The sequence below is a fragment of the Miniopterus natalensis genome, chromosome 5, assembly GCF_054644295.1.
Source record: "Miniopterus natalensis isolate mMinNat1 chromosome 5, mMinNat1.hap1, whole genome shotgun sequence".
Taxonomy (NCBI): domain Eukaryota; kingdom Metazoa; phylum Chordata; class Mammalia; order Chiroptera; family Miniopteridae; genus Miniopterus; species Miniopterus natalensis.
In genome coordinates, this window is record NC_142085.1 from 24,430,678 (window position 1) to 24,455,159 (window position 24,482).

Consider the following 24,482-nt stretch of genomic DNA (forward strand, 5'->3'; position numbering starts at 1 on the left):
AAACATCTTTGCAATGTCATATTACATAACAGTTACAAATGAAAACCATTTATTTTGGCCAATATGGAAAGGAAGTATGGATTATGTGAATAAAAATGTTTCAGAACTGTTCGCATAAAATGAGTTCATTTATGTTAAAAAGAATGGCATGTATTACGCTATAACCCAATGTATAAAGTAAATGTATATGAGTCCATACAAGTATAACTAACTAAATAAATAAGGAAGGAGGGAAATATTTTTCCCTTCAGAAGAATTTCAAATGATATGTGTAGATGCTGTCCCCGCCAAGAGGTGGAACTTAATTCCTGTTGCCTTGGGTGTGGGCTGAACTTAGTGACCTACTTCCAAGGAACAGAGTATGGGGAGGGGAAAGCACGGCCTTGACCCCGGAGGACTTCCTACACGTTGCCTTAGCCAAGCGGTCAGCATTCCTGTCACCAGCAATAAGCCTTATTGATAGGATGTACTGCCTGATGCAGTGTGACGAGAAAGATGCTACCCCTCCGGTATCCTTCCCCCAAACCCATAGCCCCCGTATCGTGAGAAAAACACCAAACTCAAATTGAGAGACAGCCTGTAAAATATCTGACCAATACTCCTCCAGACTGTCTAGGTATCAATAGAAGGAAAGACCGAGGAACAGAGCAGAGGAGGCTGAGGGAGATGACAGCTAAATGGACTCTGGGAACAGTATAAAAGGACATTAGTGAAAAAACTAGGAAAATCTGAAAAAAACACACCCTATAGTTCAGTTAATAGTGAATATACCAATGTTAATTGGTTTTGATAAATATACCACCACTATGTAAATGTTAACAATAGAGGAACCCGGATGAAGAGCAGATGAGAATTCTCTAACTTTTCTGTAAATCTAAAATTATATATTTAAAGTTTATGTTACAAAAGCAAGGGAGGGGTTTGATAACATGCGTAGAAATCTATGAAAAGCTACTCAGGAAACTGTTAATACTATTTACTCCTAAGAAGTAGGATTGGGGTGGGGGTCACTGGAGGCGGGGGGGGGGGAGGGGAGAGAGAGAGGTGAAAGTGGGAATTTATATTTCATTTTTACCCTCTTCACTATTTTTTTCCATGTTTTGACTTTTTTTAAGCCCACCACAGCTATCAAACCACTCTCAGCCCTCAATTCATCTTTTTGAAACAAGAGAGGAGACACTTCATTTGGCTGAGGCACGACTCTGGGCATATTAGCTGTGTAATGAAACCTGTACCCTGCGCCTCACATTCTAAGGTTTGAGTGTCTCCTTAGGTCATAACTCGCCATAACGTTAGTCATAGGGGACCAATCCTTCAAAGCAACAGTTCCCCAGTTAGAAATATATTCTAGTTCAAACACTTATGTTCTTTCCCTAGTCACCTTTTTTTTTTTTTTTTTAAAAAAACTTGAATATTGTATTTAGGTTGACATACACAATTCACTGTAGTAATAGCAGAAAAGTGTTCGGTCCACACTGGCATCATCTTGAGGCCATAAGTTGGATTAGCAGAGGAAAACCTTTCAGTGAGGATCACTTCCAATAAGATCATGGAAATGAAAGCCCCTTGATATAATTTAGTTCATAAATAGAAGACCACCTTTCCTACCTTCACTCAAGATGCAACTAAGATTATTATGATTAGAGTTTGTGCTGACATGAACATTTTTGGAGAATGTGTATAAAATAGCAAGGGTGCCCACACCTTGCCCGATGGCTGAGCTTGGGAAAGGGCAGAGGGGGGTGTTTGCGCAAAGAGGAGCCAGAAGGAAGGGAATGAGATGAGGGGTCCCACTTCCGTAGGGAATAATTGTGTGCTAATGCACATGGGTCAATGTAAAAGATTATCCTGGTATCTGGCTAAAATCAATGAGTTGTACCCTCAGTTCTGAACGATAAAGTTCAAAAAGTTGGCAGAAGCTATTTTCTCAGACTTTTGTGGAGATTTGTCAAGTTTTCTTCATAAATGCAAATTTTGTTTTTGTTTTATGGTTTAGACAGGTTCTCTTTTGTTTGTTCGCTTCTCTATATTTAAAGTGCATCGCTGGTAACTGGGTCTTGCTTTTTTCCACTCTGACAATCTCTGTTTAGCACATAAACAATTAAAATTATTTATATGGTTGGATTTAGGTTTACCATTTTATTATATTTTGTTTTTTTAATTTCTCTGCTTTTTTCTCTTCTTTTGAAATATTCGAATTGGTTTTATAATGTGTTTATAATTATCTATTGTAAATTTTTAGATATTCTTCTTTGCATTGTTTTTAGTGGTTATTCTAGAGATCACACTATACATACTTAACTTCCATTATGATCATTTCTAAAGCACAGTGTGATTTAGATAACTGAGGATACGTAGGTTTGGCATATCTCATCTCTAATTATTTATTCATTTCCAGGAACGTAACCTACCACTTAAAAACAAAGAGAGAGAGAAATACATTTTATATTACCTCTCTTGGCACAACTGACATTTTCTGTAGACTTTATATTATGTTTCAACATATCAGGTGATGGTGCAACGCACCAGAAGTCCTGATAAACTACCAGATTCAATTGACATCAGATAAGTTTGTCAAAAGTGTGTGATCTAGTCTCCTGGATTCTGATCCAGTCATTTATTATCTGTCAGGCAAGAGAGACTGGCATTTGTTCTGTCTTTGATGTGCTAGAATCATCCATTGGCTGAATGACTTCAATTACTCTTTGCAAACAAAAACTTTTATTTATCCTGGTAATGTGTATTTGTTCATTTCCAAAGTTTCCAGTAAGTAATTTGTTACATGAAACTATCTGGCGAATTAAAAATAAATTCTTTAGATATGCTGATTTTAAAATTCCTTTCTAGTTAAAAAAAAAAAAAAAAAAAAATTGTGCCAGACTGCTGCAGACATATATTTTTAAGAGTTATTTTGTAAAATAAGTTTATAATGTGGACATTTTCTTTCCTTCATCTCAGTGCCTATTAATCGTCACACCACTCAATAATGCAGGGTAAACTCATTAATCACAGGCAGCAGTGTGGTGAAGGTCAGGGGATGAGGGGGCAGAGCCTGGGTGGAACTGGGCAAAGGGGGGAATTGGGGGACATCTGTAACAGTGTCAACAACAAAATGATAATTGTGAATATGATTTGAAGGTTTTTCACAAACTTGATGTTATAAAGAATTTTCACAAGACATGAGTGAGGTTGTTATCACTAGCTTCTCCCTTCTTCTGGCACCTCAGACCATTTATAAATAAGAAAAGGATCCTGGGAGGCGACTGGAATGATTGAAATTGCTCTTTCTAGAGAAAATCTAATTCAAGTATGTTGCACAGGTAGTTTGGAGAATGTCATCAACTTGTATAATTTATGCATGGTCCAGTATTTCGTTTTAACATCTTAATAGTGTAAATGGAATGATTTAATATATTACCTGTGACTTTACTCATTTTCTGACATAGTCACAATGTGCGCATTGTATCAGCCTGGCTGTTGTTGCCATGTGTCTGTTCCCAGGTCGTGCCATTGTCTCTCATTTCTTGACAATTTTTGTTCTCTGTCACTCTTTTTACTAGTGTTCCAGTCTGAGTTCCTGGCACTTTCAGTAAACATGTAAGAGATCCTCCTAAAGACCAGTCCTTCCCTCCTCCCATGGTGGTGTCCCATATATACTCACCCATTGACTCCCACTCATACCCTTTGTGGTATCATAGCCTGTAACTGCAGATCTTATATAACCTATTTCATATGTACCCATCTGATTACCACTTGTACTTATAATTCTGGCTTATTCCCTCTGGTACCTGTTAATATCCAATACTACTTTCATTTTTTTTTTAACTTTGTGCTATGGAAGTTTCAAAATAGGGAGAATAGTAAGAGAATACTTATGTACCATCAACCAGCTTCAACAATTATCAATTCATTGCCAATTTTGTTTCATCTATTACAATATGAGGTAAATACAAGGCAATATATTTTATCTGTAATATTAATGTATATATTTGAAAGATGACCTATTATCTTCTTTTTATTATTGTATTTCAATAAGCATTAAAAAATAACAATTATTTAAATCTAACTGTCCTTCAGCCCCAGCAAGACCTCAGATTCATTGATCCCACCTTCATTTCACACCTGTATTATCCACGACATCTTCTTTCCTCTTTTTCTCTCCATATTACATACACCTTGAATTCCACTCCCTTCTCCCACTTTGTTAAACTCTTTGCCTGCTCCATGCCTTGTGCTCCTGCAACCAAACAAAGTTGAGAATAACTCACAACCACATTGAATGGTCTCAGTTTAAATTTATGACCTTATGAGTCTTAAATGCTGCCCTGAAATCATACTATATTTCTATAGGGTATTCCTTTTCCTACTAACCTAGGTGACTACTTAATACCCCTTTCCTCATGCCTCTCACATGTCTTTTGTAATTCACTGTCTTCTCAGGGGAAGACCCTGCTTTCTAGTTCAGTGAGAAAACTGAAGCATGCAGGAGAAATTCCATCGAACCATCACCCCATCTGCCCTTTCACCAGTGTCTGCATGCTTACACTTGGCCTTCTGTCTTCATAGTACAGATGATCTTTTACTGGTCTTTATTCTCTGTGCTCTAATTACTTTACTTTTGTACAAGATCCTATCTTTTTATTGCCTACTCCAAACATTGCTCCAGAAATTCTCTCCTTCCCCACCTCACCTCCCACCATTAATTTTCATTCATTTTTCTTGCACCATTCATTTTCATTCTTTACTGGAGCCTTTCTTTAGCATATAGACATGCTATTATTTCTCTCACCTTAAAACAAGAGAAAAAATACAACTTCTCTTGTCCCAGCTTTATCCACAGCAAACTCTTCATTTCTCTGCTGCTTATTATAGCTAAATTACTCAGAGAGTTACCTATTTCTCTACTCCCACCCCCTCCTAAACCTCTTTAAATAAGCCTTTTGCTCTTACCACTCCACGAAAACTATACTTGTGGAACTCATCAATACCTGTATATTACTAAATCCAATGAGTTTATATAATAATCCTCATGTTTCTTGGCCTAGCAGTAGGATTGGACTCTTGAGCACACCCTCCTTTTTGAGACACTTAACTTGCCTTCCAAGATTGCCACCTTCTCTTAGTTTCCTCTATCTCCTTTGTTGGTACTTCTTGTCCCAGGACTCAGTCCTTTGTCGTATTTTCTGTTTAACCAATCTCTTTTGGTGACTTGGATTTAATTGTCATCTATACACCACGGTACCAATTTACATCTCTGGCCTAGACCTCTCTACTCCGCAGTCCACTGGGATATCTAAGCACCTCAAAACTAACTTGCCTTATGAATCTTCTACCTAAAATTTATACAGCTGCAGACTTCACTATCTCAATTGAGGAAAGTTGGTTCTTCAGGTTGGTGAGGCTAAAAATCTTAAAGTCTTTCTCTTTTTCTCCTTTTCTGTCTTATATCTCATGTTTAATATCTAACCATTTCTCTTTATCACTGATGGTAACCAGAACTGGGGCCATCACCTCCTAGTTGAATTGCTCCAATAGTTCTAATTGTCCCTGTTTCTACCCTGGCTCCCACACTTAAAGCCTGTTATTCTGTTGTTAACATAGTGGCCTGAGCAATATTTTTGAAACATAAATCAAGTGATATTATTATCCCAACTTAAAAGCCTTAACAGCTTACAATTTAATTCAGAAAAGAGGGAAAAATTGCTGAAGGTTTAATAATGCCTTCAGAGCATTGTGGTTTTTCTTTCCTTTTCTCATTTCATTTTTGCTCTCCCCTTGCTGTTTCTTGAATGTGCCGGCATGTTCCTGACATAGGGCCTTTGCACTACTGGTTTCCTCTGCCGAGAACATAATTCCTCAGGATACCCACTTTCATGACTTCCTCAATTCCGTGTCTTTGTTCAAAGGACACTTTCTCAAAGAGACCTGGAACCCTTCAACCCCCTTCTCAGTTTTCAGGGACCCATGATCCCTCTTATCCTGCTCTATCTTTCCCAATAAAATTATCATCTTATAGCTTATCATATATTTATCTATTTATTATGTTAATTGCTTATGGTGTCTTTCCCCCACTAGAATGTAAGCTTCACAAAGGACAGGGATTTGGTCATTCTTGTCTGACACAAAGTAAGTGGTCAGTCAAATGATTTCCTCCTTTTTTTAACATTATTTCTCTCCCAGTGCTCTTTGGAGTTAGTAATGGTTATTTTTCCAACAGTTAACTTGGACTCTGTCCATTTTAGGGGCCTGTTCTTTAGGATAGTTCTCCCTGCGTTTACCTTCTTAACTATCTTGCCATTTTTCTCCTTTTTTTTCTTTTGCTTATTCTGTTTCCTAAACTAATTTTAGGCATGTGCATTTAATTTTCTGGTCTTCAAGTCTTTTTATACCCTTTCTCACTTTTGGCTCTTACTTAGTTATGTTTCTATTTCTAGAAGATTTTTTTTGGTCCCAGGTCTCCAAGGTTTTATTTATTTATTTGTTTGTTTTATTTATTTTTAAATATATCTTTATTGATTTCAGAGAGAGGAAGGGAGAGGGAGAGAAAGAGACAGAGAGAAAGAGAGAAACATCAATGATGAGAGAGTCACTGATCGACTGCCTTCTGCACGCCCCCTACTGGGGATCAAGCCTGCAGCCCAAGCATGTGCCCTGACCTGGAATTGAACCTCGATCTCCTGGATCCTAGGTGGATGTTCAACCACTGAGCCATGCTCGCCAGGCATGAGTTTTATTCCTAACAACTAGTTCCAGAAATCTTGCTTTTCCTGGGAAATGTTTCTCATGTAAATCTGTAGCACTGATGTCCACCTTCCATCTACCTGTCCCTGCCATCTACCCTATAGCAACCTGTAAGCCATGATTCAGATTTTCCCTTCATTGAACATCACACTAAAATGTAGATTCCCACCTGGCCGGGCATGCCTCAGTGGCTGAACGTCAGCCTAGGATCCAGGAGATCATGGTTCGATTCCCGGTCAAGGCACATGCCCAGGTTGTGGGCTCCATCCCCAGTGGGGTGTGTGCAGGAGGCAGCTGATCAATGACTCTCTCTCATCGTTGATGTTTCTATCTCTCTCTCCCTCTCCCTTCCTCTCTCTGAAATCAATAAAGATATAAAAAAAGAAAAGAAAATGTAGATTCCCTTTGACTTAAAGCTAGTATGACATTAGGTAGTGTTACATATCCGTATATAGTAATTTGTTTATTTTCAACATAGTTTTTTATCCTCTGTCTTCTATTTTAGAAAACACAAATATTTGTATGTACATTTATATGTATTATGTACTTAATTTTCTATTTTATCTAATTTTTATTGAAAGCACTAATTTCTAGATCTTTTCCCAGTGGGTATCTAAAATTGTTTGATATTCTTATCTTTAACAGGTCATTGCTTTAGTGATGGACATGTTTACAGACGTGGACATTTTCAAAGAAATAGTGGAGGCATCAACTCGAGGGGTATCTGTATACATTCTGCTCGATGAATTCAACTTTAATCATTTCCTAAGTATGACTGAGAAACAGGGTTGTCAAGTTCAGCGTCTCAGGGTAAGAATCTCAGGTACTGTTTTCATAGTTTGTGTACTATTTTTGTCTTAGTCGAATTTAAGACATCTTAAGCTATAGTATTCCAAAAGTAAAATAGAAAAAAAATACAAAATTTAAGGTAGAAAAATGATTGATCACAAAAGAGCCCTCCTGTACTTTTTCGAACATAACTGAAAATACACATCTTCATGATAAATTTATATGGTGCTTTTCTTCATAGGGAGGCAATTGAGCTGCTGAATTTTCTTTGCTACCAGTCATAATTAATGCTTCTGTTTTGCATGTACAACCTTGAAACCACTGACTCAAGTGATTCATGCAGCAGATGTTGCTTATCACAATCATTTGGCATAGAGATTTCAGTTCCATTTGACTTTAAAAGGCAGATACATTTTAACCTAAGTTATTTTGACATTACAATACTATAACCTGAAAGGATCTTGCAGTAGGACTCTAAGTGATTTATGAAACCACATTCTGTGTAAATGAAACCATCATATTTTAAGTTACTCTTTTTGGAATATTTCATTTTTGGGTGATGTTTTAAAATTTGCTTCTATTTTTTTTGGTTATGTGTTTAAAAATTATTTCAAGTACACTTTTTTTGGTACCAAGGTTTTATATTAACATATATTTTACTTTTCAAAATATTCCCCTTTCTAGCCTTAATTTTTATGTTATATTTATGTATAATTCTAGAATATTCGAGTGAGGACAGTAAGAGGCCAAGATTATCTTTCAAAAACAGGAGCCAAATTTCATGGAAAATTGGAGCAGAAATTTTTGTTAATTGACTGCCAGAAAGTTATGTATGGTTCTTACAGGTAAGATCATTGTATTTACCTCTCACCTTAATAATCATTTATAGAACTTATTAGTTTCAAATTTTAATTGTAATCTGCTTAGTTCTTTTTTAAATTGAGTTATAATTGACATGTAACATTATATTAATTTCAGATATAATGGTTTCCATATTTGTATATAATGCTAAATGATCACCATGATAAGTCTAGTTAACATCCATCACCATACACAGTTACAAAAAAACTTTTTTATCCTTGTGATGTGGACTTTGAAGATTTCTTTCTTAGCAACTTCTAAGTATGCAATTTAGTATTATTAACTATAGTCACCATATTGTACATCCCATCCCCAGGACTGACTTATTTTATGACTGGAAGTTTGTACCTTTTGACACATTCACCCATTTTACCCATCCTGCCTCTGGCAACCGCCAATCTGTTCTCTGTATCTCTAAACTTTTTTTTTTTTTGGTTCTACATATAAGTGAGATCATACCGTATTTGTCTGTCTCTGTCTGACTTATTTCACTTAGCATAATGACCTCAAGTTTATCCATGTTGTTGCAAATGGCAAGATTTCATTCTTTTTTATGGTTGAATAGTATTCTATTGTGTATATATACCACATCTTTTTTATCTATTTATCTATTAAGGGACACTTAGGTTGCTTCCATATCTTGACTATTTTAAGTAATAACCAATGCGATAAACATGGGGATGCAGATATCTGTTTGAGTTAGTGTTTTTGTTTTCTTCAGATAAATACCCAGAAGTGGAATTGCTGGGTCATAGGGAAATTGTATTTTTAATTTTTTAAGGAGCCTCTATACTGTTTTCCACAGTGGCTGTACCTATTTCCATTCCCACCCACAGTGCACAAGGGTTCCCTTTCCTCTCATCAACACTTATTTCTTGTCTTTTTTAAAAAATAGCCTAGTTTGTGTCTACCTAAAGCATTATCAATCATTTACAGAAATTATTAGTTTCAAATTTTAATGTGGTTTGTTTAGTTATTTCTTAAAAATAAAAAACAGCATGCTTGCATGGAAACTTGGAGACTTGGGTTTCTAAAGAACATTAAGGCATTGGGCAAATCACATAACTTCCTTTGGCTTCAAGTTCTTCATCCTCAAAATGAGGAGGTTGACTAATATCTCAGGTTTCCTACAGCTTTACAATACAAAAAGTGTTTTTGTGCCTTATGAAAACAGTACATAGTATGGACTTATTAACAATTGTTCATAAAAATAGAAGCTGTGTATCATTTTTGAATAATCTATGTAACAGATTTTTTTTAAAATTTCAGCTGTATTAAGAAGCTGATAATTATCATGTAGTCACTATAGTACTACCAACAAATGCATATAAACCCAGCCGGTGTTGCTCAGTGGTTGAGCACCCACCCATGACCCAGGAGGTCTGGTTTGATTCCCTGTCAGGGTACATGCCCATGTTATGGGCTCGATCCCCAGTGTGGGGCGTGCAGGAGGCCACTGATCAATGACTCTGTCATCATTGATCTCTCCCTCTCCCTTCCTCTCTCTGAAATCAATAAAAATACATTTTTTTAAAAAAAATGCATTTAAGAATCTGGTTGTTAAAAATGTCATAGTAGACACTAGACAAGTGACTCAGATTCTACTCTCCAGCATCTTTGGAGGCTTCCACTGGTGATACAGGTATTCTGTTCAAGCTTAGCTCTTTTACATATTTCAGCTCCATCCTTGCAACTTATCTGCAGGGCTGTTCTTTTCATCTACATTTTATAAATGATGAAATTTAAGTGACTTGTTAAAACCCCACAGCTAAGGGCCACAGGCAGTCTAGGACTGGTGGCGCTGTCCAGATCTCCCTGGCTCCACAGTGCAAGTGCTGCCCTAATATTCTCTTGTAAATTTTAGGCATTGGTCCTGAATGCAATACACAGTGAGGCTATATCAACTGGCAGAAGAAAGAACCAGCAAGCATGTATGCACTCTAGGTCACCAGGGCAGAGTAGACTCAGTGCTAAAGACTGTGGGAAGAAGCCAGGAGAGCTGTGGATGGAAGCAGGACAGTGTTAGGGGAAACTTTAGGAACTTAAGGAGTCCTCAAGAAGGAGGCACCATGCTAAAGTGGAAGGCTGTGGGCAGGTTACTTAATTTGGTTGCACTTCAGTTTGCTTCTCTGTAAAAGGAGGGTAGTCGTAGAACTACCTCATGTTGTTATGAGAATTAGAGTTAATGCATCCAAGCCTCTAATATTAGCTATTTTTTTAGGCCTTTTTAAAAAAACTGTTACCTGCTGACCTTCCCTTTCTAGGGGACCATTTTTTGAAAATGTAGTTTGGAGTTCCAAAGGAAAACGTGTAAAGAGCAGAAATTACAACTAGCACTGAAAATTAATGAGCCCTTTAAAAAAGTCATTATATGTGTATATATTTGTTCAGATCCACTTGGTTTTAATGGAAATTTTAATTAAAATTGGGAGTTCACTTGACTTATAGAATAGTGTTTATTAGTTAATCTCATCATAATGAATGCTTTCTATTTTTATTATTTAACTTGACTTTTAAGATGATCTTCAGCAATAAATTTACCTGCACTTTGCTTTGCTACCACCCAGTATTAATCGGTGCTATATGTTGAGATGACTATAGCTGAGCTACTTTAGAGGTGAGGATGGGAAAAGCGAACAACAGCAACAGAAACTCGGTATCTTTCTATCTATATCATAAGCCAGAGGCAGAGTTTAAGTTACTATTTATGGAAGTGGATATGGAACACCTAGGACCACAGATTATAAAAATTAATCAAACTCTTATCTAACAACTCTCCCTCTTTATGATTTCATGTTAATTTTAAATATATTTCTTTAAAAAAATTCATGGTTGTCAGCCCTTGTCCCTTTTGTTTTTTCTTACAAATTATCATGGAAGTTTCCTATTGTAAGCAATATTCTAACAGGATCTGGTGGAACAGTTATGAACCAGTCTTCATAGAAACTCGCTAAAATTTTTATTTTCTTCTGGTTAAAGCCATCCTTTGTCTCTCACATTCTATAATTGTCATTATTTTCCTCATAGGCAAATTCAAAATGCCACCTTCTTTATTTCAAAATTCTTTACTCAGCATTTCTAGCCAGGCCCGGTGTCTGTACTCACCATAGTCACAGGTTGTACAACAGCTCACTCATCATGATGATGGTTTTATCAGAAAACATAACAAGTGTTTTTTCATATCGTGATACTAACATTGATGAGATAAAACACACACTTTTTATCAATGTGTATAAATCAAATTTTGAGTTGGATACCCTCATTTGAAATTGTCATATGAAAATCTGGAAGATATTTAGTATTACCCACAAAATTGACCAACAGAGAATTTTATAAGCTTTTTTTAATATTATGATCTGTATAAAAGTTACTGTCACTGAAGTGAAGTAAGCTTCAAGGAAGTTATTGGCTTCAAGGGGCCATTTTTTATCAGACTTGCAGATCATCACATTTAGAAATCTATGTCACAGCTCGGCACTGTTTTTAATCCTTGGACTTCACTTTATTATCCCCCAATCAGGAACTCAGAGCTCTTGAACCATTTTTTAATATGTGAGTTCATAGTACATACCTAACTTCATGACTAATATATAACCATGTGTTTGGAGGGGGTGGGATAGTAAGTTATGATGCAGAAAACAGACTGACAGCTGTACAGGGGAGGGAAGTTGGGGGGCTGGGTGAAAAAAGAGAAGACCTTAAGCAGTACAAATTGGTAGTTGCAGAATAGCCCCAGAGATGCAGTTTGCAGCGTGGGGAACATAGTCAATAATCCTGAGATAACAGAGTATGGGGCCAGGTAGGTGCTTAGGCTGTGGGAGGCAGGGACCATTCAGTAGAGTGCATGGTTTTCTGGCCACTTTGCTGTATATCTGAAACTGGTGTGGAATGATACTGAATCTAAACTGTGGTTGAAAAAAAAAAAATTTTATCCAAGTAAATATATGCACATAATTTTAAAAATCAAATGAAAGATATGCAATACAAAATGTATCTTCTACTCCATTTCAATATACTCCTCATTCCTGACCTCCAGATATAGTTATTTAATTCTTTTAGCTAGTTCTTCTGATAAATATTTCATTCTCTTAAATAATGTGATTGTACTGCTATTTCTCGATTTATCACTTTTAGATATGATCTTTTGAACTTTGTATTATGGCAATTGAGAAGTTCTATTTCGTGCCCACTCATATCCAGTTGCCCTTCTGATCCCCATTCGCCCAATACAGTTTTATCACAACTTTTTGATTAAATGAGAAGTATGGGTTTGCATTAATGAAATTGTGTCAAAATTTATCATTGATGAGTGATAGAATGATTTACAGTATACTTTCTCCATAACAAAGTTAACGATGACCATTCTGTTTTAGTGTACTCAATGACTTTGTTTTCTATGTAGCTACTGTTTTTTTTTCCCCAGTGGACTACAGATTTCTTAGCATATAAAAAATTTTTCCAAATGCTCAGTTACTACCAATAATCTGTGATGTCCAATCTGGACTAGAGCTCTAATGAGCACAGTTGGGGGCCTGGTATTTTCTATATTCCTGGGTAATTTGAGCTACAGTTTTTAAAATCTCACTTTTTAATACCATTTTTAACTCGTTTTTGTTTCCAGTCATGGTTTTTCTCCCAAGTTTGCTCAAGAACATTTTCTATCAGCATGGGATTTTTCAAGTCCCAAAATTCATGATTTTAGATGATTTATGGTTTAACTGGGGATGAAACTCTAAGTTGAATCATTTTTCCTCCCAATTTGGAAGGTCTTGCCCTGCATTCAAAATTGCTATTTAAGAAGTCTCAAACAATTGTTGTTCTAATTCTCTTCATGTAACTTTTTTTTTTCTTTCTGGAAGTATCTAGAATTTCTCTCCTTTTTTTTTCTTTATTGATTTTTAGAGAGAGGAAGGGGGAGAAAGAGACAGAGAGGGAGAGAGAGAAAGAGAAACATCAATTTGTGGTTCCACTTATTTATGTATTCATTGGTTGATTCTTGTATGTCCTCTGACCTGAGATCAAACCCACAACCTTGGCATTTCAGGAGGTTACTCTAACCAATTGAGCTACACATGGCCAGGGCCTAGGATTTCTCTTTTATTCCATGCTATTCTCAAATGTATTATGATGTTTCTAGCTCTAGGCCTTTTTTCTTTTGTTATTCTGAGCAATCCAAATACTTCTGTCTTTCCATTCTGAGAAGTTTTCTTATCTAATATTTCACAGTTTCTTCTCCTCAGTGATCTCTATTCTCTCTCTCTCCCTGGAATTCTTCTTAACTAGATTTCTGCTCCCATTGTATTTTTTTCTCCAATTTCCCTTCCAGGGGTGGGGGGCATTATTACTGACTGGGGGATTTTTTCAATTACATCTTTCAATCGTCCTATTTAATATCCTTTTAAAATTTGTCATCAAATATTTTGAATATCTGCTATTTGAAACATTTTCCTAGCATCCCATTTGTGTTTTATAGATTTATTATTTTCTTTCCTTTTCCTTTGAAGATATTTTGTGTGTGTGTGTGTATGCTCTTATTTGTGCATTTCCTCTGTTTCCTCCAGGTGCCTTTTTTTGTGTTTGGTTTGGTCTGGTTTCTGTATTGCATCTAAGCTTTTAAGCTTTATAAGCTGTCTTCTAAACTTTATTCTAATGTCTGCCAATCTTCTGCAATGTCTTTATGTTTAAGAATGAGGGTCTATAGAACTTACTGGAAATTGTGCAGGAAATTATTATCAACAGTTGAGCTCACAGAGCAGTGACTGGCTGAGTTCCTGGACATTTTACAGGAATGTGCCTAACCGTCAGTATCAGTAGCTCTTTTATCTCTGGGAGTGGTCCGTGTTTCCAGAGAATAGTCTCTAAATTAAATATTTCTGATTGAATGTCTTTCCACTGCCTGAAATTATATCACAATATTACTTTCTGATTTACCAAAGCATGGAAGCTTTTCCGCTGCCTCACATTCACCAGTACCATTATCGTCTCAGGCCCCTAAGCTCCACGCCTGGAGGTCATTCTTGTTTCATAACCTATGCGCATCCTTTATGACCTGCAGATATTCTCATTCTTTCTTGTTACTGGCTCAACATTTTTTCTCATTATTCCAGTCAATTTCTGCTCTGGTTTAGTCTCTAATCACCTTATTCCAACTACTTTACTCATCACAGTAAATACAATCCCTCATCTTTCAAGTCTGTACTATAATTAGCTATTGAAAGAAATCATTCTTCAAACATCTCTTTTTATTATACTTTATTCAAACCTGGAAGCAGATTCTACACAATCAAACTCTGCTTTGCTTTCAAGATTTATCCATCTCTTATAGAGCTTCTTTGCTTCAGTTAAATATAATTTGTTTTCCATGCGGAATCAATGCATGGCCCTTATTACTTCCTTTTTCTGTGTTTCTTCTTTCACACAAATTGTCCTCCCACACCTTTCCTGTCTGAACTTCAGGGTTCTCCAATTTCTATCAAAATATTGCTAAACTCCCATTTTCTCCAGGGATTTTTCTCATATTTGATAGCTGTTAATTCCTTTACTTGGTGTTGCTAACATATTTTGTACTCATATCTTCAGTTGGATTGAAAATTTCTTTCATGATTCACTTTTGTACCATTTCTTTGAAGTCACCCTGGTGGCCAACACATCTGTAAATAAAGAGCACCTAGGAAATGTCCTACTCATACCATTCACTCAATAAGTATTCTAGATCACATTAAGCATATCAGAATAATACTAAGTTGCACACTGCTGTTTATAATATTTCATGTAGTTTAAATTATTACTCTGCACATTCTTTTTAATAATTTTACCTGCCTTCATTATTGTCTCCCCTGTATAAATAGTAAACTCCTTCATTGTGGAGAATGCCTCTGTTGTTCTTCCTTTTGTATTAACCCCTATTGTATCATGGATATTATTTGATACATAACATATTATCATTTTCTTTGTCAGCCCAGTGACTCTGTGGGTTAATTATTTAGATTTTCAAACATTAGATTTAAAATTTTATGTGATGCTTCAAGATAACTGTTAATTCTTAACTCTGGAAAACAGATTGGAAGTTCCACAAAGAACTATAAATTTATTACAAATTTATTTTCCTAGAAATTGTACCTGAATAAAAGAACTTAATTGACATTCTGACTGGCTTGTTTTGTGAGGATTAGATTTACCAATCCTGTGAACACTGAGTGCACTGTTTAATGACTGAGTCTGCTGCCCACAAACCCTCTCGCTGTTTAGAAGTCCCCGCATCCTAAATTACACTTACTAAGTCACAGGGAGAAAATGCATGTATTAGCACAGACCTATAATGCATTATAACATGTTAGAACTATAAGGAATCATAGTGATTATGCTGTTCATGTCCTCATTTTGGATATGAGTAGACTGAGGCCCCACGGCATGTGACCGGAGAGCTCAGCAGAAACCAGTTCTCTCAACTTTTCTTGTACTAGTTTGCCTGGACCTTGCCCAGATGCTATATGTGAAATATAATATCATTTTTTTTTTACTCCATAAAATCAGTAGGCAGAGATGAGAAGTATGCGGCAGACTTTTCTTTGGACTTCTGATAAGTAAAAATTATGGGTGAATTCAAATCCAGAAGTTGAATTGCTATGTTATTTAAAGTATGAATAGGGCAGTGGGGCGACATATGTATTATAAGCATGACATGACTGCAGATGTTCTAAATTATGGTAGTCAAGGAAAACAACAAAAAAATACCTTTCTGTCGACATTAAATGAGTCCTCTTAGTAGAGCAATATATGTTGTCATTAACCTTTGAACTCAGCAAGTGTAAAATTTTCCCATTTTGATTTCTTTCAGCTACATGTGGTCATTTGAAAAAGCTCACCTCAGCATGGTTCAGTTAATCACAGGCCAGCTCGTTGAGTCCTTTGATGAAGAGTTCAGGACTCTCTATGCCAGATCGTGCGTCCCCAGTTCGTTCGCCCAGGAGGAGCCCGCCAGGGCGAAGGAGGGGAAAGCCCTGTGGGAAAACGGCACTTACCAGCGCTCCGTCTCCTCCTTGGCTTCTGTTTCCAGCCAGAGACACTTTCTTGGTAGACAAGACAAAATTCACAAACTGGATTCCAGCTACTTCAAAAACAGAGGGCTCTACGCTCGGAACGAACATGACAAATACAGCATTAGAAACCATGGCTACAAACCCCACTTCGTCCCCAACTTTAACGGCCCGAGCGCAGTCCGTCCGTATCAGCCTAGTCAGAACGAGAACTGGAAGAGGCACAGCTACGCCGGCGAGCAGCCCGAAAACGCGCCGTACCTGCTGCTGAACAGGGCTGGGAACCGCCCCATCAACCCTCCTGGTGCCTGGAAGAAGCCTTCGGACACCCTCAGCGTGACCTCCTCCTCACGGGGAGGCTATGCGAGCCCCCGTGACACGCCTTCCCAGAGCTTTGGCACTTGGCTGGCCCAGAGGAAGACGACCCATCTGGCAGACAGGAATTCAAACGTGCGGAGGTCGTTTAATGGGACAGACAATCACGTTCGCTTTTTGCAGCAACGAATGCCCACCCTTGAAAATACCACGAAGTCCTTCTTACGTAACTGGAGAATCGAATCGTACCTAAACGATCACTCGGAGGCTGCGCCCGATTCTGCCGGGTCGGCTCTGGGGGACCGCTTTGACAGCTATGACAGTTCTGAGAACCTGAAAGGCAGCGCCCTCTACACACACGCTCGCCTTCGCCCCTCCCTAGTGTTTAAGCCAACTCTGCCCGAGCAGCAGGAAGTTAACAGCTGTACAACTGGCTCCTCCAATTCCACCATCATTGGTTCCCAGGGAAGTGAGACACCCAAAGAGGCCCCAGACACCCCCACAAGCGGAGAGCACTTGACAGAAGAGCCCTTGTCCCAATCAGGCCCCAAGCTCCCGTTGCAGTCAGAGACGCCAAGAGTGCAGGCTCCCGAAAACCACTCGGCAGCCTTCAACCAGGCTGCGGAAGGCCATCCGGAGTCGAACAACTATTTATATACGAACTTGTGTGTCAGTAAGCAGACGGGAAATCTAAAGAATCAACAACAAAATGAGAATCTGCTTAAAAGGCGAAGTTTCCCGCTCTTTGACCACTCAAAAGTCAATTTAGATCATGCAAACAGTAAGCACTATGTGTATAGTACGCTTACCAGGAATCGGATCAGACAGCCCGAGAAACCCAAAGAGGACCTGCTGAAAAGTTCTAGAAGCATGCACAATGTGACCAACAGTGTGGAGGAAGAGGAGGAGGAGGGGGTCGCCAGGAGAGACCCCGCAGGGGGTGCAGCCAAGTCCATTTCCATCGCTGCTTTGGTTGATGCGACTAAAGAGGAACCAAACAAAGAGCTCACATCGAAGAAAGAAGTGAAGGGCTCCCCGAGCTTTTTGAAAAAGGGATCTCAGAAGTTAAGGTCACTACTTAGCCTTACCCCAGAAAAGAAAGAGAATCTGTCCAAAAATAAAGCCTCTCCCTTTTATAGGATGTGTAGCAGCTCTGACACTTTAGTTTCTGAGGCTGAAGAGAATCAAAACCCAAGAAAGTCAGAACCGAAAGTTGATTCCTCCCCTCGGAGAAAGCGCACTTCCTCCTCCAACTCTCAAGGCAGCATCCACAAGAGTAAGGAAGATATAACAGTCAACTCCGCTCAGGGGATAAACTCTCCATCCGACGACAGCGATGAACTGCTACCTTCTCCAGGCCCAGTTGAGAACACGTTCTTAGAAAGGGCAGGGGATGCCTCTGCCCCCAGGTTTAACACAGAACAGATCCAATACCGAGATCCCAAGGAGATGAATAGAGTTGTTGCTCCTGTGAGAAAACCAGCTCCCCCAAGGCCAAAGCCCAACGAGCTGCTAAGAACTCAGTCAACTGACCGGCGCATTTACAGTCGTTTTGAGCCTTTTTGTAAGATCGAGAATTCTATTCAGCCAACGAGCAGCATGTCAAATACCAGTATACACCGCCCAGAAATAAAATCCACAACTGTGGGCAATAGTTACGGCAGGTCCAGCCCAAGGCTTAATTACAGCACTAATGTTTACCACACATATCAGCCAAATGAAAACAAGTTCCGAGGATTTATGCAAAAGTTTGGAAACTTCATACACAAAAATAAATGAAATACTATAATTGCAAATAGATATTAAAATAGAAGATGAATGTGGCTATAAATATTTGTCCAGAGAACATGGTGGACAGTTTTTGTAACATGCCAGTAGATTTCTGTAGGGGCAGAATTGGAGGTATGATGTATATTTTTACCAACATACTGTGTACAGTAAAGTTATTGTTCTGTGTGATAGAGTTAACTGTGCTTAATTATGCTATTGATGGAATGTCTCTATAGACACATGGTTTTTAAATGGTTATGGTAAAAAAATGTAACGAAATTGTTTTCTTCAGACTAAAGATCTTCTTAAGTCTTAAATAGAAACTTTAGTGGAGAGATGGTGTATGGGTTTTAACCATTTATTCCAGTCTTTCCTTTTATAAAAGGACCCTAATACTCTCAGTTGCCCTTTATAACACCTCTTTATGGGGTTTTCATAACTTCAGATTATGAGTAAATAAGACAAAGCCTTTTTGTTTATAGCTGCCTTTAAATTTTACAGGATAACTTGTTATATTTTATTAATGTTTTATTACTTTTCCTCTGGAGCATATACAGCTGGTTGGGTAGCTCAGAAACATTTAAACTATATAGCTCAGCATATTTTTATGTTGCCTGAGGGTGTTTGCAAAGTATCAGCCTCCTGTAGTACAAGTACATCATAGGAATGTGTTTTCCTTGTTTGAAAACCAATCAGGATGTGCTTCTTTCTACTCTTTCCAGGGAGCCTGTGTTTCACTTACCCATCAGCTGCTGACCTTTTATAGTCATGTCTTCCTTCAACTTTATATAAAGCCAGCAGGCATTGAAAAACCCAAATTATTCCTCTCCTTTTGCTAATATAAAAAAAACTTTTAGAAATGTAAATTTCTACAAAAATGTTTGTCTTAGGGTTAGTATGGCAATGCTTAGGCGTTTTGCTCACAGACGTCTTTGCTCTTTTCTTATGCTGAGCCCAATGCGGTGTGACTGCGCAGTGCTTTCTTAGGAGCGCTGTGATGAATATAGGTGGCACCTGGTCCAGTCTTCTGTGGCTGTGGGACCTGGTGGAAGGCCTTAAGGCTTCCTTTGTCTCAATTTGATGATGACACTCAGATCATAGCAGCCCTTTGCCTTTCTTAGAGTAGTGAAAGAAAAGCTCCATATCCATTACAGAAACTTTAACTCGGCTTTACCTCACCCACAAAGAACAGAATTCAAGAAGCAGTGCATCACTGGAGAAGTGAGAAGGGTTTCCACAACGCTTTAAATGTAACACCTTCTAAGTTGCTGTATGGGGCAGTATTTTATTGTTTTTAAAATTCAAGATTCAGTCAAATATCAATACTTATGTTATTAAATAACTTAAATGATGGCATTAAAATATCTATGTCATTTAAATAAATTTTCCATAGTATTTTAAAACCATGATAAGAAATAGGATGGGAGAAAACATGACAGTCAGGAAAAGAAACATTTACTGAACGCTTACTCTACACCAGGTCTTGAGCCTGAACATGAAGTCACCACAGCAATGTTTTGTGGGTACCATTGCCCTCATTATTTATAGTTGATAATTGAGACATTGAGATTTAGAGAGATAATGCCCCAGGTCACATAGCTAATAAGTAATGGTACCAAAGTGTCTATGACATACTGTCTCATCACATCACCACCCAAATGCTTTCAACTCCTGCCTCTCCCAAACTGTTAGGAATTAAATGAGAAAATGTTTATATTTCCTGACACAACAGCAATCAACCAAAAAGGGTTTAGTCGAATTCTACCCGACAACAAGGACACACGGTGCTTAAAATAATCATAGTAGGCCAGATTGAGGAATTAAGTTGAGATTGATTTATGGATATAACCTAGCAGGCCAGTTTTAATTGGTAGGCAGTCATTTTGATCCCTTTTAGTGGACCTGTGACAATGAGAAGGAGGGAAAAGTAACTCTTAGTGAGCCATAACCAGCTCTGTACTAGAAGAAGAAGCTCATCAGGGTAGGAAGCTAGGCAGGGAATGGAACTCAGTGTTAAATATATAATCTAGTAGTTGAATATTCACAATAACCCTGTGAAGTAAGTACCTCCTTTTTGCAAATAAGGAAACTAAGCCTCAGAGAAGTTAAATAATTTTCCAAGAGTTGCACAGCTCTGAATTGGTAGAACTAGAGTTTAGACACAAAAGACTGTATTTTTAATACTATACTACACCATACCTTACTGGTTTCTTACTCTGTGCTTGAGGAACCTCCTTTGAAAGTAGTCATTCTCTTTTGCTCTCTCCTTACAAATTGCAGAACTATAACTACAGCAATGGCATTTTATAAACACAAATCCAGAATAGAATATTCAGTGTTACATCATTCACAAAAGTAGATTTTAAAACTCATTATAACCTAAGGAATTCCCAAGTACTACAACATAGGATTTATTATTTTGGTAAGCTGAACATAATCAAAACTTTTGCACACTTTGTAATAAATTAATAGCATAAAAATAAAACATTGAGAGGAAAGAGTCATTTCCAGAAGCCAAGTATATTTACAAAAAATATGAATTTAAAAAATTTTGAAATGTACATTTTTTGGTATTCAGAAAAGGAGTTCAGTTGCAGTAAAAAAGCTGTTTCTAATTATTAGTGGGTTAATTTTTAGTCATCTGGAAATTATATGATCTTCATAGATAATATCAGGTTATTTAAAAACATTAGCAGTGAGTGAAAGAGATTTTTTATTTTGCTCTTAGAAAAATTGACTTTGTAATTCGGGACCATAGTCCTTATGCATTTACTAAAGGCAGAACCCACAGTTAGCCAAACTAGGTTGACTCTAACATCTCACCCATTCCTCATTGCTGTTAGATGGGGCATCTTTCAGAGATAAGGGGGTAACGGGCTAATTGCCTTTCGGTGCTCTGAAAGTGCAAGCCTTGAAAATTTAGAGCAGTGTAACTTTAAAGCTGAGATTACCAAAGGACTAGAACGTTAATCATGTTTAATTATAAGCAAGAGCTAGTTGCCTTTTTGTACAGCAACTGCCATCATTTCTGGAAACAGCTTTTAAGTAGTTTCTGAGTTCCTCCCCTCCCTAGTGAAATTGGGAGTACAGGATACTTTATTGTATCCACTTGGGATGGGCAGCTTAGGCTTTTGCACAGCAGATTTATTTCCTGCCTTTCCTTCTTCTATTTATTTCCTTCAGAAATATCTATATGTCAGAATCTTTCCAAAGTTTCCATGGCTGAGCAACTCCACAAGGTTAAAACTGAGCAAGCACACAGTACTTCAAAACAGACACTCCGGACTTCATGGATGTATTTATTTCAAGCAATATCAATTCTTTTTCTCCCAAATTAATATTGGCAGAGAGAATGTCACATAAGTGTACGTTCATATTAAAATTTGGTAAGGTCATTTTTTACTTTCTACTTAGTACATTAGTTTGGAAGCAGAAGCTGAAGAAAATAGGTGTGATTTTAAAGTAGTTCTTGGCAGATAGCTTCAGAATAGTTTAAGTGCCTGTACCCTGAATCCATTGTTGCCCCTCCATGGAAGTAAATATTTAATCAAGATGACATCTAGTGTGATCTGTATAAGCAGGAAGAAGGTGGAACTGACTGCATTCAACTTCACGTTTTCTCAGGATTATCCAGTTATTCAACTATTATTCCACAGTTATTTGTCTTTTGTGACTATCTGTTGATTCGCAATGTGCCTGTGGCTAAGGGATATAAAGTAGAGTCATGATTTCATGTTAACTATGTGTGACGCTGTTTTTTTAAAAAGAGTTTATCATAATATTCCATTTGGACCCAGAATATTTAAAATGAAAAGAATGAAATTATAAACCAAAAAGTCAAAGTCAATTTTTAACATGCCTACAATGTTAGCGAAGAAATATTCTTCCAAATTAACTTCTGTTTTTAGTTCTAATAAGTGAATATTAAATCATTTTGTACAAACATCAATATATTGTAAGTTGTTTATTTTTTTATCTTCATACCCTGGATTTTTCCATATAAGCTTATACTTTCCCTTAGTTATTATGAGTTGAGATTTTTACACATTTTTAAATATTTCTCCATAAATTTGAAACCATAGCTTAAATACTTTTATATTTATTTTGATTAGCAATTATATTTTATATAGTAATTTATCCCTATTTGATATCTGATAACAATATTCTTCCCTTAACAATATCATATATACTCATTCTCTTTATTCTATATATACTACAATATAATAATTTTAAGTAACTTGTGACTGAAAAATAGAGAATCTCTTTTTTTAAAAAAAATTGGTAGCTGACTTATATAACTTTGTAGCATTCGAGTGAGTGACATATTCTAAAGGAACATTTGTATTAGATCAATTAGTGACATAAGTTAAAGTCTGAAAGTTATTTAAAACTCAAAATGTGTTTTCCTTAGGAAAAAACAATTTCTCATATCACAGATTAAAATAGATGAAATACGGTGTTTTGGAAATTAAATAGTGTCTTTGTAAAGGCAAATGTGATTTTTAAATAGGTAAGTATAATTTTAAGTGGTTAAGTATAAACAATTTTTATTTTATTTTTTATTTACCATAAATGCCAACGTTTAAGAAAAACCTGGTCCAATAGAATAGTAAGGGAAATAGATAAGAGTTTAGTTTTTGTGGCCATCCCAAAGGAAACTTGTGACTAGGCTCAGTTGATTTAAGTTGTCAAAGACCATCCTCAGGTAATTGGACTAGATAATAAGGAAAGGCATTAAAAGGAATAAATGTGTATCCTGTCTGGGGAAGAGAATCACATGCGGTGGAATTACCTGAGCTGAAAGCAGTAGGAAAGAGAAGCCAGTGGTATATGAAAGAAAATTCTCGAGTTAACAAAGGAAAGTATAACATGTCAAACTGGACATTTTTGTCATAGTAATCTGTTTCAGCAATCTGCTCATTTATTTAGCACACACTGGGAAACTATTCCAAGTGTGTAGGTTATAGTAGATTTTTGATGTAAAAAAAAGAATGTCTTTAATAATAAGCTGCAGCAAGATTTCATGTGTGTGTGTTGGGTTTTTTTTAAACTCACTCAAGGATTTTTTTCCATTGCTTTTCAGAGAGAGTGGAAGGGAGAGAGAGAAACATCAATGTGAGAGAGACACATCGATTGGTTGCCTCCTGCATGTGCCCAGACCAGGACTGGCATCGAGTCTGCAACCGAGGTGCATGCCCTTGGCTGGAATCGAACCCAGGACCCTTCAGTCCACTGGCCAGTGCTCTAACCACTGAGCAAAACCAACCAGGGCTCATGTGTTTTAACACTAGCCCAATCTAACAGCAAAAATGTGTATGCTGTTTGTCCAAACTGTGCTTTGATGTACTCCTAGTGCCTAGCAAAGGGTGCACATAGAGAGGCCTGGTAAATTTATTCTTTGTGTGAGCCCAGTCATTTCCTTAACTGAAATTGTAAATACATATACCATTAATATCCTTGCATTCAAATCTGCATTTTATAACTATTTGAATAGTCATTTTTATAAAAGGCATGGATGGGTTAAATTAAGCGGGGTTTGTAGTTTAAATTTCAACCACATTTACCCTGGGATTTGGGCATCTTTAGAGGTCCAGCAGGGCTAATCTGGAGGATATATATATATACACACACACATATATGTATAACCCTGATAAAGAATTCATCCTAAAGGAAATGGAATAGGATGTTCAAATTGAGTTCAAAGGCAATTGGCACACGAGAAGGAAGTGGTGCCTTGTGTTAGTCACTTAGATTGTCAACCAACCTAGGCCACATATATGATGCTGTCGGGAAGAGTGGCTCCCCTGAAATCTCCCTGGATGGTGCTTAGATTCAGGCGGTGCCACGGCACCCTCACCATGGCCTTCGGCACACAGCCTCCAGCTTTCAGTAGTGGCCTCTCTGCTAATGTTGAAAGGTTGTAGCAATAACTGCAGATTCTATGCTGGGCAACAATTAGACACATGGACC

At 37.3% G+C, this 24,482-nt stretch overlaps 1 protein-coding gene across 1 annotated transcript in view; it reads left to right on the top strand.

Annotated features, from left to right (window-relative positions):
- Positions 1-22,453, top strand: part of SACK1B (scaffolding CK1 anchoring protein B) — an 81,023-nt gene extending 58,570 nt beyond the window's left edge. Inside the window, exons 3-5 of the mRNA XM_087817450.1 lie at positions 7,387-7,551; positions 8,251-8,375; positions 16,229-22,453. Of these exons, the coding sequence (XP_087673576.1) occupies positions 7,387-7,551; positions 8,251-8,375; positions 16,229-18,521 (2,583 nt within the window). The 3' untranslated portion in view covers positions 18,522-22,453. The remainder of the gene's footprint in view (positions 1-7,386; positions 7,552-8,250; positions 8,376-16,228) is intronic.
- The last annotated feature ends 2,029 nt before the right edge of the window (positions 22,454-24,482 follow it).